Here is a 16,920-nt window from a genome sequence, read left to right as displayed (position 1 = left end):
ACGATAGCTACTCGCAACCAACGCGATTAGGGGTTGTCAATCCATTCACGGTCACTTACGAGAGTGAGATCTGATAGATATACTATTTTTGGTATTTTTGGTATAGAGATGCAAAGTGAAAAGTAAAAGGCAAAGTAAAAAAGCAAAGCAAGATTAAAGTGATGGAGATTGATATGATGAGAATAGACCCGGGGGCCATAGGTTTCACTAGTGGCTTCTCTCAAGAGCATAAGTATTCTACGGTGGGTGAACAAATTACTGTTGAGCAATTGACAGAATTGAGCATAGTTATGAGAATATCTAGGCATGATCATGTATATAGGCATCACGTCCGTGATAAGTAGACTGAAACGATTCTGCATCTACTACTATTACTCCACTCATCGACCGCTATCCAGCATGCATCTAGAGTATTAAGTTAAAAACAGAGTAACGCTTTAAGCAAGATGACATGATGTAGAGAGATAAATTCATGCAATATGAAATAAACCCCTTCTTGTTATCCTCGATGGCAACGATACAATACGTGCCTTGCTACCCCTTCTGTCACTGGGAAAGGACACCGCAAGATCGAACCCAAAGCTAAGCACTTCTCCCATGGCAAGAACTACCAATCTAGTTGGCCAAACCAAACGGATAATTCGAAGAGACTTGCAAAGATAACCAATCATACATAAAAGAATTCAGAGAGGATTCAAATATTATTCATAGATAGACTTGATCATAAACCCACAATTCATCGGTCTCAACAAACACACCGCAAAAATAAGAAGATTACATCGAATAGATCTCTATGAGGGAGGGGGAGAACTTTGTATTGAGATCCAAAAAGAGAGAAGAAGCCATCTAGCTAATAACTATGGACCCGAAGGTCTGAGGTAAACTACTCACACTTCATCGGAGGGGCTATGATGATGTAGAAGCCCTCCGTGATGACGGCCCTCTCTGGCGGAGCTCCGGAACAGGCCCCAAGATGGGATCTCGTGGATACAGAAAGTTGCTGCGGTGGAATTAGGTTTTTGGCTCCGTCTCTGTTCGTTTGGGGGTACGTAGGTATATATAGGAGGAAGAAGTACGTCGGTGGAGCTTCGGTGGGCCCACGAGGGTGGTGGCGCGCCTGGGGGTATAGGGCGCGCCCCCCTACCTCGTGCCCACCTCGAAGCTTCCTTGGCATAGGGTCCAAGTCTCCTGGGTCATATTCGGGAAGAAAATCACGTTCCAGAAAGGTTTATTCCGTTTGGACTCCGTTTGATATTCCGTTTCTTCGAAACACTGAAATAGGCAAAAAACAGCAATTCTGGGTCGGGCCTCCGGTTAATAGGTTAGTCCCAAAAATAATATAAAAGTGGAAAATAAATCCCAATATAGTCCAAAACAGTAGATAATATAGCATGGAGCAATCAAAAATTATAGATACGTTGGAGACGTATCAAGACCCGAATCGCAGTGGAGCTTCTTCAAACGGCTGTAGCACAGCAGTTGGCTCATTCATACAGTCGTGAGTGTGTTCATTCGACCCCTCGCCCAATTCAAAGTTACAGCAGGCGGTTTCTAGGAGCAAACGACGTCGTAACCCGCCCCGTGAAGATATCCAACCCTTCTTTCGTGGTCTTGGATGCAGAAAATTTGACCCGAGTTTGTTGCTGCACGCCCTCAGTTTGTTGGATGAATCTCCTCATCTTCCTTTCTCTGATTTGATTTTCTTCTCGGCCTACTTCTTCTTGGTTCTTCTCATGCAGATCTGGCAAAAGCCGCCTAGCCGCCGGACAGGCATGGCACAAGCTAGGCAAGCTTTATTTTTCTTTCTCATGAAGAACACGTGCCAACACTAGATGGGCTGCATTGGCTCTGTAAGCCCACACCAAACGGCCATGGACACTTTATATGCCCCGCAAGGCCCAAATGCCCTAGGTTTAAGCCCCTATAAATTGGGTGCACCACCCATCAAGTGAGAAATGAGAATAGTGCCAACCCGCCGCCGCCACCGTTCCCAGCCCCCGCCGACCAACACCAGCAAGTATGCCTCCCACTCCACACCTCCTACCCCACCCCATCCCACACCAACTACCCAGCGATCGCTGATTGCTACCCTTTTTTATCCGCATGGATCACCGACTAGCCGCTGCCGTCTACGAGAGGAGGGCGATGGCCGACACCAACCGTTGCAAGTGAGTGGCCTCCCTTTCCTCCCCCAATGCCCCAGATCCCAGCGTTCCTCTTCTTCTGCTATATCCGGGTCCTGTGCTGCTTTTCGTTCCCTTCCACGGCTAGATCTTGGTTTTGTTGCCCATTTGATTTGGTTTCTCATGCTTTCTCTTACTCTGCACCGCAGCTTAAAGGAGGTCGCCTTCGTCAAAGTGAAGCACAGCAAGTCACAGAGGGGCAGCATGGTGCGGGACAAGGAAGGTGCACTCCGATTCCCAGTCTACGACATGCCCCACAGTCAGAGATGCTGCTTGTTCGTCAGATTCCCATTCCTGGCCTTTTTGATGGGTTGTGTTTGATTCCTGATGCGCTTGTTTTTCTTGGAATGTGCAGACGTCCTGTTCGATCCCGAGGCGGCCTCAGCCCTCCCCGCCGACCACAAGAAAGACCTGGCCGTCCAGAACATCAGTGGCGGTGTTTGATTCCTCTACCGGCCACCATGGGCGTCAAAATCACCGCATATCTTCGCCGCTAAGTTTCAGAAATTAGAAGATGATGAGGAAGAGGTGCGGGGATGGAAATAGATGGATCCCAAGCCCTCCATTTACATCAAGTGACCCAGATAACCACTGCTCGGTTAAAAGTTGAATATAATTTATACTAAACCTTTGTACTTATGATTACATTTTTAATGTGTATAATTTTCTTAGTTGACATAATTATACATGCAACATTATTGCTAAGTACTCACTATGTTTTTATTTACTCTCCATATTAGCTTTGTCACAGGCCAAACTTTATAGACCTTTGACAATAGAAAATAATATGAACATTTAAAATAACACACACACACACATATATATATATATATACATATATATAGAGAGAGAGTGGCGTTTTGGTGGCCGAGCACCCTGCAGGCCGCAATCTCCCACCGTGGAGTATAGCACTGCGATGTGTGCATGCCTTTTTGGTCAGAGATATATGGTAGCTGCTAATTTGAAATACATCCGTGCTGTGGGCTGCTGTGCCAGTGTTGTACGTGGACCTCGGGTGCGCTGGATACGCAAGCACGTCATGTGCTTGCTGGGCTGATTTAAAAGTAGCACATGTTGGTGGCAGGTAAGGGCTGGTGCGACATTAATACTGGGCCCATCTGGCGCTGCAGGTAGCTTAACGCTGGAAGCGGTGTCAGGCCATTCATCCCCTCCCAGTTCGTGGCTGTGCGGCGCGGCGTTTCGCCATGGATGGCCTCGAGTTCTTCTTTGGGGAAGCAGAATCAGGTAAGACCCAATCTCGCGTCCCTGTTTCTTGTGCCGTAGCTTACCCCGAAAAGGGAATCATTCTTTTGATTTGGTGCTCTGCTCCTTGATTTCGCCCCGGTTCCTTCTTGAGTTCTTCTTCTCCCTGATGTTGGTTGTATCTGACTAGATGAGAACTGTGTATGTGCTGCAGATTAGTTCCCAAGACTGATGCGGGTGATATTTTGGGTGGCGGATTCGATGTTATGGAGTCTGTTGTTGCTTCCATCCATGAAGTTCGCCGGCGCTCCTCTGATGTGATTTCTTCTAAGACGATGGGGGTGGAGGCGAATGTTGGATCATACCACAACGGTGGGAGTGAGGTCGTTGGTGACTCGAACGATATGGCGGCACATAATACGTCCACTGCGTCCACTGCATCTATGGGAGACGAGGGAGATGTAGAGGCTGTCGTCGTCAACAAATCAAAGGCCTCCTGTTGGACTCGACGGTAAGAGACACACACACACACATTTTGTCATTCCTTTTGCTGTTAGGCCACAAATTGTACCTTCATGTAATGGCCTTTGCTGTAAGTCAGAAATTGAATCTTCCTGTAATAACAATTGCTGTAAGTTCAGAGATTGAATCTTCCTGTAAGTTCAGAGATTGTACCTTGCTATAAGAACAAACGCATGTACAGAGTTCACCCCATGTAGAAACAAATCTTTTTTACCTCTTATAGCATTCTTGCTAGTTTGGAACCATAATTTTTACAATCAGGTGTCATGTAGCTAGATCATATTTATTGATTCTGTATCAAAAGATCAACATTATTTTATCAGAAAACCCCCTGTTTTATATCCGTCTTGACCAGTAGAGAGTACATTTTAACACCGTTTTGTGGGGAAAATGCAGTGTTAGGATTGGCAACGCGCCAGAAGCGAGGGATGCCAACCCAAGCAGAGTCCCTGCCCTAGAGGCTTTGATGCGAGATTATGCAGACAACAAGGTTGGCACTGTTGTTAACCCGACGCTCGGAACTAGCTTTGACACAGTTGAAGAAGCATATGAGTTTTACAACCTATACTCCTGGGAGATTGGGTTTGCATCAGGTATGCCAAAAGCAGGCTGAACGTCCATTGGAAAAAATGCTTGCAGGAGTTTGTGTGCGCGTGTGCGGTGAGGATGATTCATTAATTCAAAAAAGATAAATATTTCCCCACGCCTACTTTTTTCATTTTTTATGCTCTCATATCTCATGGGAAACTACGTAGGGCAAGCCATTGCAATCGAACATCTTCTCGACGAGATGTGGATGTCCCGCGTTGATGCGGGTGCTTAGATCGGATGATAAAGGATGGTACATATGTGAACACAAAGCAGAGCACAACCATGCAGTCTCAGTTAACTGTATGGAGAAGCTACACTGAAAATCGCACCGGCACATAGATAGATACACCAGAGACTTGGTGAAATAGCTGAGAGAGAACAATATAAGCCTGAGCAAGGTTTACAGTGTGGTTGGCAGTTTTTTGGATTTGTGAAGGAGGTGCCATTCACAAAGAGATCTCTCAAAACTCTTTGTGGAAAACTTAACAGAGAGCAATCGGAAAATGATGCCACAAAAACAATAGAGGTGTTCAACGCAATGGGGGCTGAAGATCCTGAGTTCAAATACGGTGTGCAGGTTGATAGTGATGGTCGAGTCAAGACTTTGATGTGGACAACGGGGAGAAGCATCGAGCAGTTTAAATGTTTTGGCGATGCTGTCACGTTTGATACGACATACAAAACTAATCTATACGACATGCCATTTGGCCTCTTCGTTGGTGTCAACAATCACTTCCAAAGCATTATTTTTGGAGGTGTGCTGATGAGCGATGAGAAAATTGACACTTTCAATTGGATATTCACAAAGTTCTTTCATATGATAGGAGCGCCACAACCACACACAATCCTCACAGGTATTTCAAGAAAATTTTCTCATCTATTTAGGAGTGTTGATCTTCCTTCTAAGCTTGATGTGAAAATGTTTTCCCCCTGGAATGTGCTGACAGAAAAATGTTGTTTTCAGACCAAGCTCATGCAATGGAGATTGCCATAGAAGATATCATGCCACATACAACACATCGGTGGTGCAAATGGCATGTGTTGAGGAAAGCAAAAGAGTGCCTTGGGCCACCGCTAGGCAAAGGTAGTGAGTTCAAACAGGAGTTCAACAAGATGGTGCATCACATGGTTAGTGAGAACAAATTTGAGGACGGTTGGGCATGTATGCTTGAGAAGCACAGTCTACAAAATAATGTATTTCTCACACAAATATATGAGACTCGGATGAAATGGGCTAAGCCTTACTTCATGGATGTTTTTTGCGCCAAGATGGCCAGCACACAACGGAGTGAAAGTGCAAACCATTTGCTGAAAGGATATGTGCCACCAGGATCCCCGATGCACCTTTTCATCAGGCAATATGAGAAGATGCAAGTTGACAGAGATTCAGAGGAAAGTTATCAAGCGAAGAGAACGAAACTGGTAAGGTTAAGAACTTTTGTGTGTTGTACTTTGACGAGCAAATTATATTGACATGAATCAAGTCCTGTTGTTGACGAAATATCGAAAGGTAAAAACACATCATAATGATATGTCTCCACATGCAGGGTGGTCTTGTGCTGGCTCAGAACCTAGAGATACATGCATCAAAAATTTTATACGAGGGCCATGTTTGAAAATTTTGGTGAGGTGATATATGAATGCGGGTCATATGTTTTGATCGAAGTTGTGCCTCGTCGTGAATACATAGCGAGGCATGTAAAGAAACATTCAAGGGACAAATGGTGTAAAAATGAATTCTACATCCAGGTCAACAAGTCGTGCCGACGAATTCAAGTGTGAATGTGGAATGTTTGAACATTTTGGCATGGTGTGCAGCCATGCACTGAAGGTGTTTTTTTCTCTCGTTATTCCTCTGTTGCACATACAAGACAAATTATTGACGAGGGCAAACAAAAAGCGTATTTTTTGACACTGATCTTTTTCTCTTGTTCTCAGGTAATGATTTAGCTGGGTCTGCAGGAGGTTCCAGCCGGGCACATAGTGAAGCATTGGACAGGGGATGCAAGGGATGTACTCCCTCCAGAGTTTCTACGTTACCAAAAGGACCAGGGTCCTCTCAAGTACTCTTCGCGGCGACATAATAATCTGCATCTGCTATGCCCTGAAATTGTTAGACTCAGTGACAGCAATATGGATGCATATACTCTTGCCATGGAACAACTAAGAATTGTGAAAGCATTGCTAGATCCGGTGGCTGATATACGCGATGGGATGGGGTTATCTGATAGAGAGGTGGCAGGTGATTCTGCAGGTTCAGCTACAACACCCAAGCAACATTTTGGCCCAACAAATCAGGTGCAAAGTGCCTCACAATGTTCAGATAGCTTTGCGGCGCAATCAAAGAAGAGACCAGCGGGGCGCCCTACGACAAGCCGCGACAAAGCAGCATATGAACAGCCAGCTAAGAGGAGTAGGTTTTGTTCAATCTGCCGGGGCCAAGGGCACAAGAGCACGACATGTCCGCAACCGAGGGGGGGGGGATCTTCCAAAGGCACGAAGGAAGTCACCTCGCTGCTCCAGGTGCAGTCTGACAGACCACAGAAGGAACACCTGCACCAACACGGCCAAGGCAGATTTCTATGGTTGATTTTATCTGTTTTCTATGCTTGAAGTATGACAGTTTCATGTAACCGTGCTTGTGTGGATGTCTGACTGCTAGAGACCACTCCACATATTACTGAACCTCTATGGAGACCTCTGTGTGTGTAGTATCATTTGCTGTCGGAGAATTAGTTTTATTTTTTAGGTGATCAGAGAATTAGTTGGGTATGATGTGTTTTCCATTGTGGAAATCACTTGCTTGGACCTTTTTCATTTTGTCAGTGACCAAACTGTGTTCATTTGATTGGTGTACCACTTGGATGAGCGGCAAGTGCTGACGCCTTTCCCTGGAACGAACTGAGGATGAAGACGAAATCTCGATCTTGTTTGAGCTGGGTGCGGCTGCGATGGAGAGCCATCTCTCCTATAAATAGCCGGCGAGACCAAGGCAACGGCAGGATCCTCGACGTTCGACCCAAACGGCTCCCTGTCGTCGCACATGTTGACGAAGTCAAATCCGGTGCCGTGTACATGAGTCTGATATGATGTTGTGCTATACTGCTGTACCCGCTCGTGTACGTCTGCCCACAAGGTTATTTAAAAAAGCAAATACAGGCGCGTGGCAGCGGACTCTCGTATGAATACGGTGAAAATACGGTAGCGTCTTAATGGGTTGGCACCGATCGCAACGAGCAGGGACGGGGCTGATTCCGGCCTGCAGGTAGCTCGGCCACCAAAGGCCATTTTTGTATATATATATATATGATGTGAAAATATATTCAATGATTAATCCAATGCTATTAATTTGTCATTTTCAACGTTAATAACTTTTTTAGAAACTTCGTCAAAGTTCACAAAGTTTGACTCAAGATAAAGCTAATATGCAAAATAAATAAATAAACAAAGGGAGTAATAGTTATAGTCATCCTTTTTTATACAATTATTATGTGTATCATTGTAAAATACATGTGCTAAACTTAAACAGTTTCATAATAAAAGCCTTCTTGAGTTATTTTGACTTTAAATTATTGTGTAACACAAACCTTCAAGAATAATTTTGACAAATGTATAAACTACATAGTATGAATTGTGTGTGTGTGACCACATCTTTAAATGTCATGGTACAAATCTCTAAAGCATACCACCAAAAGAGTATCTCAATAGTAGTTTCTAGTGTATGATTAACTAAGCATATTTATAGAAAATTTCTAAATTATAAGTTGAACTGTTGGCATTAATTCATATTTCATGGTGAAATGTGTCTTGTACATTACCAGGGTTTTAGGAATAAAGTTGAATGTATCCATGCTATGTACTTTCTATTGAAATAACATCACTTGTAATAAATCACCTCACACATAATAATGTTGTGGATTTTACTATTTCTGTGGACATCCAACTTGATTATGTGTCACTAGTATAAAAACGGCCTAATGCTAAGCACATTAGTACCGGTTTGAATTTGAGTCGGCACTAATGTGTCCATTAGTGCCGGATCGAATGGCTTGGCGGGCGGAGATAATTAATACCGGTTCGTGGCGAACCTTTAGTACCGCTTCGTGCCACGAACCGGTACTAAAGAGGCTGTGGCATGCCGTGGTCTGGCTGGGGCCCCACCAGCACCTTTAGTACCGGTTCATACCACAAACCGGTACTAGAGGTTTTTAGTTGTAGCAGTATTTTAGTCCCACCTCGCTCCGCTAAGAGGGTTTTTACCACCTTAAATATGTTACTTCTCAAACTATCACAACCACTTGCTCTTCATTGAACTCTATGTGTAGAATTTGTGGCCACAATATGAGTTTTCTCCGATTTCTAAACCGGTGAGGACTCATATTGTCAATTCAGATTGTACACAAAAAGATCAGCGATGATCAATGTATTTTTGATGTATTTCTCTATAAAGAAATATAAGAGCATTTAGATAGGTTTCAAAGCCACGTCGTCAACTTTCAACCCTTCTGACATAATTTGATATTTTTGATTCAATTACTGATTTGTTTTGAGCTAAATGACCCTGCAATTGAAAAGCACTACAACTGAACTCTGAAAAGGTTGAAATCTTGTATGGTATCATCATTTCACCCACATGGCATGTGCAAAAAGTAGAGATGGTTACAACAAAAACTGGATGCACTTCGTGTACAAACTGGACACTCTCTTTCGAAGTATTAGGGTTCCGGACGAAAAGTCATCTGTTACACCGGCTATTCAAAATTTTAATAACTTATTACAACTTCGGACTTTTTGTGCGTTCATTATGCACCATTCAAAGCCACGTTGTCAACTTTCAACCCCTTCTGACATAATTTGATATTTTTGATGCATTTACTGATTTGTTTTGAGCTAAATGACCCTGGAATAGAAAAGCACTACAACTGAACTCTGAAAAGGTTGGAACTTGGCATGATATCATCATTTCACCAACATGGCATGTGCAAAAAAATAGAGATGGTTACGGCAATAACTGGATGCACTTTGTGTACAAACTGGACACTCTCTTTCGAAGTATCAGGGTTTCGTATGAAAACTCAACTGTTACACCGGCTATTCAAAATTTTAATAACTTATTACAACTACGGACTTTTTGTACATTCATTATGCACCATTCAAAGCCACGCCGTCAACTTTCAACCCTTTCTGACATAATTTGATATATTTTTATGCATTTACTGATTTGTTTTGAGCTAAATGACCCTGAAATTGAAAAACACTACAACTGAACTCTGGAAAGGTTGAAACTTGGCATGGTATCATCATTTCACCCACATGGCATGTGCAAAAAAGTAGAGATGGTTACGACAAAAACTGGATGCACTTCGTGTACAAAATGGACACTCTCTTTCGAAGTATTAGGGTTTCGGATGAAAACTCATCTGTTACACCGGCTATTCAAAATTTTAATAACTTATTACAACTCCGAACATTTTGTGCGTTCATTATGCACCATTCAAAGCCACGTCGTCAACTTTCAACCCTTTCTGACATAATTTGATATTTTTGATGCATTTACTGATTTGTTTTGAGCTAAATGACCCTGAAAAGCACTACAACTAAACTCTGAAAAGGTTGGAACTTGGCATGGTATTATCATTTCACCCACATGGCATGTGCAAAAAAGTAGAGATGGTTACGGCAAAAACTGGATGCACTTCATGTACAAACTGGACACTCTCTTTCGAAGTATCAGGGTTTCGGACAAAAACTCATCTGTTACACCGGCTATTCAAAATTTTAATAACTTATTACAACTCCAGAGTTTTTGTGCATTCATTATACACCATTCAAAGCCACGTCGTCAACTTTCAACTCTTTCTGACATAATTTAATATTTTTGATGCATTTACTGATTTGTTTTGAGCTAAATGACCCTGGAATTGAAAAGCACTACAACTGAACTATAAAAAGGTTGAAACTTGGCATGGTATCATCATTTCACCCACATGGCATGTGCAAAGAAGTAGAGATGGTTACGGCAAAAACTGGATGCACTTCGTGTACAAACTGTACACTTTCTTTCGAAGTACCAGGGTTTCGAACGAAAACTCATCTGTTACACCGGCTATTCAAAATTTTAATAACTTATTACAACTCTGGTCTTTTTGTGCGTTCATTATGCACCATTCAAAGCCACGTCATCAACTTTCAACCCTTTCTGACATAATTTGATATTTTTGATGCATTTACTGATTTGTTTTGAGCTAAATGACCCTGGAATTGAAAAGCACTACAACTGAACTCTGAAAAGGTTGAAACTTGGCATGATATCATCATTTCACCCACATGGCATGTGCAAAAAAGTAGAGATGGTTACAGCAAAAACTGGATGCACTTCATGTACAAACTGGACACTCCCTTTCGAAGTATCAGGGTTTCGGACGAAAACTCATCTGTTACACCGGCTATTCAAAGCTACGTCATCAACTTTCAACCCTTTCTGACATAAATAAAGCAAAAAAAAACTATATAAAAAACTACTCAGAAATAAATAGAAGAAAATAAGTAAAGCAGAAAAGAAAAAAAACTATATAAAAAACTACTCAGAAATAAATAGAAGAAAATAAATAAAGCACAAAAGAAAAAACTATATAAAAAACTACTCAAAAATAAATAGAAGAAAATAAATAAAGCAGAAAAGAAAAAACTATATAGAAAACTACTTAGAAATAAATAGAAGAAAATAAATAAAGCAGAAAAGAAAAAAATATAAAAAATTGTTGGGGCGCTGTCCTGTGGGCCTGTTGGGCCTTGGGCATGGGAATTCAGGCCCACAAGGGCCAGCAGGCTCACAAGGTAGCGCGCCATAGTGAGGCCCAGAAGCCTGCTTTATAGAGGAGCTCGAAGGAGCAGCCGCAGCTGGGTTTATAAACCAGTGCGGCTGCCCTTCGCCCGACGAGGTGGGACTAAACTTTCTCCACCGTGGGATGGGAGCGCACCCACTTTAGTACCTGTTCGTGGCTCCAACCGGTACTACGGGGGGGGGGGTCTAGTACTGGTTGCAGCCACGACCCGGTACTAAAGGCCTGCCCTTCCCGCCGCTTGGCTTGGCCAAAACAAGCCTTTAGTACCGTTTGATGGCTCCAACTGGTACTAATGGCCTCTCCTATATATACAACACTTACGAAAATTTCAGTTGGTTTCAGTTATCTGTTTCTTCGCGCCCCGTCGCCGAGCCCGTCGCCGAGCCCGTCGCCGCCCCCGTCGTGCCCCAGCGCGACCCTGTCACCGTCACCGCCGCCCCAGCCCACCCCCGTCGTCGCGCGCCGTGCCGCGCCGTCGTCGCCGCCCTCCGCCGTCGTCGCTGGCCGCCCCCGTCGCGCGCCGCGCCCCAGCCCGACCCCATCGCCGTTGTTGTCGGCCCAGCCCGCCCCAGCCCGTCCCCTATAAGAGATCGACCGTGCACCGGCACTGCCGCGCGTCGAGGGCCTCACACACATGATTTTTTTCTGTTTTTTGTTTTTTAGATTTTATATATACTTTTAGTTTATATAAACGTTAGATTAATGTCAAATGTTAGATGAATTAGTTAGAAATATATGTTAGATATTAATGTCAAATGTTAGATGAATATTAGAATTAGCTAGATATTAATGTTAGATGAGTTAGTTTTTTTAATACTTTTATAGTTATAGATGAATTAGATATACTAGCCGTCAACCCGTGCGTTCGCACAGGCTAGGCAATAAAAATGAGTTCTAATTAGAATTTTATGTCCTATAATCAAATTGAATTCATCAGGTAGCCTGCACAGAAACTTTTCTCCATTCTTTTACTCTTTCTTCCATAAATTATAGTAAAATTGGTACAGAAATATTATTTGTTGGTAATATTATAAATTATACAAACAAATAGGCATTGGAAAATTGAGCATAAAAATGTCGTACTTGTTAAATATTAGACCATGCTGTTGCAAAAATTGCTATCTCTGTTTATTCTAGTCTTGTTCATAATTACAATGTGCAAACTTCCCTATGCTGTATTTTTTTTTCAAAACCATGTACCATGGTATCCTGTGCAACGGTCCTAATGAAGTAAGAATATAAATTTGTTTACTATTTATAAACTTGTACTATTTGGCCGAGGATGAGAAACATTTGTTTTATCGTTCAATAACCACATAATGGAACTTCAATAAGAAACAAAACAACACATAATTTCAAATGTGTCCTATTTATTGGTATCTTGTATCAATCCGGTTTCAAAACTCCAGTACAAAAAATGGTCAAAATGTAATGATCGCCAGATCAAACCTGCTGTAGGCTATTGGACAGACTCCTTCTGGACTCTGAAGCATAACTCCATGCACCATGACTATGACAAAGGTGCAGATCAGGACGCTTGAAACAACCGCTTTTACGTCTTTCTGTATAACTTTGCTCCATCTTTCTCAAGTTCAAAGAAGGTCAGGTCAAGATCGTGCTGGCAAATCGACTATATAGGTTAGTAGCCATAGAAGAAAACTACATAGAATTTTAGTGCACTAGTAGAAAAAGGGTCAAACGTGAAGCACATTAGTGCCGGTTTGTATTTGAGCCGGCACTAATTGTGCCATTAGTGCCGGTTCGAACGGCTATGCATTAATGCCGGTTCGTGTTGAACCTTTAGTACCGGTTCGTGCCACGAACCGGTACTAAAGGGGTGATGGCAGGCTGGCGTCAGGCCGGGGCCCCATGATCACCTTTAGTACAGGTTCGTGTCACAAACCGTACTAAAGGGCTAACCTTTAGTACCGGTTTGTGCCACGAACCGGTACTAAAGGGGTCTGACCTATAGTACCGGTTTGTGACACAAACCGGCACTATAGGGCAATTTTCAAACTCTACCCCCCCCCCCCCCCCCCCCCGCCCCCCGTGTGTCGCCATTTCAGTTCTGAAAAAATCAAAAGAAAATGATAAAAACTTCAAAAAATAAAATCCTTCGGGAGGTAGTTATATTACTACATCTACTAGTTAGGAAAATTTGAAAACTTAAATTTGGACATGTTTTGCAAAAAGTGTAGGGAAAATGTAAAATGGCTATAACTTTTGCATACGATGTCGGAAAAAACGTATAATATATCAAAAAATTCAGCACGAAAATACCGGGACATGCGCCGCTGAAGGAAGACCTCCAAGAGATCCATACCGGTGACCCCGTCATGGATAAGCTGGACCACTCGCTCTACCAGCACCCTCACCTGCGCCTTCTCCTCCGGGAGCACCTTCAAAGGGGAGGGTTTCCTCACTCGGTCCATGGTGAAAGGAGGGAGGACGGTCGACTGCCTTGGCGTCGACTGGTCTTTGCAGTAAAACCAAGTCGACTGCCATCCGCGAACTGAGTCGGGAAGAATCATGGCCGGAAAGGAGCTTTTCCCTCTCATCTGGACACCAGGACCCCCACACATCTGAATCACTTGAGTCCTCTCGTCACTCGGATTAGCTTTTTTCACCGTCTGGGAGCGACAAGTGAAAATGTGCTTGAAAAGGCCCCGGTGAGGCCGACAACCCAGGAAATTCTCACACGAAGAAACAAAAGCGGCGAGATAAACGATTGTGTTGCGAGTGAAGTGATGGAGTTGTACCACGAACCGGTACTAAAGGGGTCTGACCTATAGTACCGGTTTGTGACACAAACCGGCACTATAGGGCAATTTTCAAACTCTAACCCCCCCCCCCCCGGTGTGTCGCCATTTCAGTTCTGAAAAAATCAAAAGAAAATGATAAAAACTTCAAAAAATAAAATCCTTCGAGACAGCCTACGGCCTGTTTGGAATTTTTTAGAATCCTCAAATTCCAAAAGGAAAAAAAGATATGGTCAAATTTCAGTTTTTTTAAAAAAATTTGGTTAAACCTGGTCAAACTACTTATTCAAGAAGTATTAATGTTACTACATAATTATTCAAGAATATTAGTGTTACTAAATAATTATTTCAATTTTTTGAATTTTGGTCTCTCGTCAAACTATGGTCAAACTGTGGTCAAACTATGGTCAAACTTATTCAAGAAATATTAGCGTTACTAAATAATTACTGTTTTTTTAGAATAATAGTTTCAAACTCAAACGGTGAAATGTGTGACTTCATGCTCAAGCTAAACTCCTGAGGGTTAATAGGATTAACATCTTACTATTGTCAGGAAAACAACAAGTGCAGACTTGGAAACGAAGGAGAATAGAACCCGAAAGTTAAACATGCTTGGGCTGGAGTAGTGAGAGGGATGGGTGACCGAGAATAGAACCCGAAAGTTAAGCGTGCTTGGGCTGGAGTAGTGAGAGGGATGGGTGACCGGTCGGGAAGTTAGATGATTTGGAATGAGTGATCCACACTTGAGCAGTTAAGAGAGGTGATTAGAGACTAAATCATCAAATAATTCAGAAAAATTAAAAATAAAAAAAATCAAATTTTTTTTCCAAAATTTTCAAAAAAAAATTCAAAAAAAACCTTTAGTACCGGTTGGTAACACCAACCGGTACTAAAGGTCCCCCATACCAGGGCGTGAGCTCACGCCACGTGGTGGCACTTTAGCGCCGGTTCGTGCCGAACCGGTACTAAAGGGGGGGGGGGCTTTAGTGGCCACACTTTAGTGCTGGTTCCATAACCGGCACTAAAGGCCCTTACAAACCGGTTTTAAAGCTCCGTTTTCTACTAGTGGTGGGTTCAAACCTTTCACATGAGAAGCAGGAATCTGAGAAGAAGAAATAACCTAAAATTAGGCGAAGTTCTGAAGGAGAACATATCATGTGCACATACTGCTTTTCATTTTCAGATTTTTCTTCTATATTAGATTTTATATCATGCCTCAAATCCATCTCCTCCATGACTCAATTCCGTATTATCATCACTGCACGGATTTTCCATGGATTTCACTTATATGTGGTAGCAGTTAAATGCCATGGTGAAAGATATGAGATCAGTAGAAAGGTATAATTGCACCAATCAATAATTACCTATGGGTGTGAGACATCATATACCGTTGATTACATTTCACTGTTGTACACATATATGCATGCATCAAAGACGTGCATGATGTCTATGCTACGCACATTGATGTGAGCCCATCGTTGCAATTGAAGATGCTTATAGGCCACCGCACATCCCATACCGTGGAAGATGGGACTACTCCTGCTCGAACATGCAGCAACCACCACAGCAGAAGACAAATGGAGATCCTGTAACTCACAAAGATAAAGCTAGAAGGAATGAGATATTGAGATGAGACAATAGATGGTGGGATTAATTACTACTCCCTCTATCCCATAATATAAGAGCGTTTTTGACACTATATTAGTGTAAAAAACACTCTTATATTATGGGACGGACTACCGGATAGAGAACAAAATTTTCAAATTTAGAGGAAACATTGTGATAATAAAGCTATAAATTGTATTATATTTTTACAGATGCACCTTCTGTATATACTTTATAGTGTACCCTCCGTAGAACAACAAACACATAATTCAGTTCACGCTTATATATATGCCAGCAGCTGTGCTGATATTGCAGTGGAAATTCCACTATAAATTATTAAATTATGAATATAATTTGCATGTAACAGATGATTGCATGCCTCAACATGCATGTATAAAGCTCCTGATTTTCACGGTCTTTTTAACTTGACCGAAGCAGGTGTGGCTTATGGAAAAACGCGTCCAGCAGCGCTGCATTGAACAATCCTAGGTTGTCTGATGTTTTCATCCTATGGTGTCCTCAGGCTGTAAATTGTTTTACATAGTGTATATACTATCCTCTAAAAAGGAAAAAACAGAATACTGCACTTATTAGCTTTGAGAAAACTAAGAAAAAAAAAGAATAACAACATGAGTACCAAAATATCTCATACCATCCTGAGCGCTCTCAGTTTTCAAGGCAGTATTCTTCCTCCAATTAGAGAATAACACAGGCTGTACGTGAAATTGTTTTGGGGATTTCCTGTTACTACATCATAGGCTGCTCTTATCCATCGCTGATGTAGAGAACGCAGAACCAAAGCATGCACGCCGGTCTGCTAATAACCTGGATATTGGACGATCCTCTCATGGCTGAGCGCTCTCAGTTTTGAATACTCTCGTACCTAAGCCTTCATCTATGTGGCAACGGCCTACCTGCAAAACATTGTTGCCAACCACCATCAAATTCTGCGTCTCGTGCCATGTCAATAACCAAGTTAGGACAGACTCAAGAAATTATACCTGTGTTCAGATCTAAGTAGGAGTATCATCTATATAAAGGGGTGCCTTTTTCTCGCTCTTCACCTGACCATTGCTGGAGTACATAATTGTGACGTGAGTTGATAATCGACTGTCTGTTGCGTCCTTGTGTGTTAGATTGATAGGTATTGTTGTTGCAATTTTGCGGTGTGCTACCAGCCCCAAACACATCGGGCATTGCCACTCAGGCTGG

At 42.5% G+C, this 16,920-nt stretch overlaps 1 protein-coding gene across 1 annotated transcript; it reads left to right on the top strand.

Moving 5' to 3' along the window:
* Positions 1 to 4,311: 4,311 nt before the first annotated feature.
* LOC147963681 (protein FAR1-RELATED SEQUENCE 5-like) lies at positions 4,312 to 12,007 on the top strand. The gene is made up of 7 exons (XM_087529661.1): positions 4,312 to 4,568; positions 4,664 to 5,353; positions 5,464 to 5,921; positions 6,318 to 6,330; positions 6,438 to 6,534; positions 6,617 to 6,797; positions 11,687 to 12,007. Exons 2-7 carry the CDS (start codon positions 5,038 to 5,040, stop codon positions 12,005 to 12,007), a joined length of 1,386 nt encoding a protein of 461 aa, XP_087385787.1. The 5' UTR covers positions 4,312 to 4,568; positions 4,664 to 5,037.
* The last annotated feature ends 4,913 nt before the right edge of the window (positions 12,008 to 16,920 follow it).

This window comes from Triticum urartu, chromosome 6A (assembly GCF_056163025.1).
Source record: "Triticum urartu cultivar PI428250 chromosome 6A, HENAU_Tu73, whole genome shotgun sequence".
Classification (NCBI taxonomy): domain Eukaryota; kingdom Viridiplantae; phylum Streptophyta; class Magnoliopsida; order Poales; family Poaceae; genus Triticum; species Triticum urartu.
The sequence above is the reverse complement of the archived record's forward strand: the minus strand, read 5'-3'. Positions and strand labels throughout refer to the sequence as shown.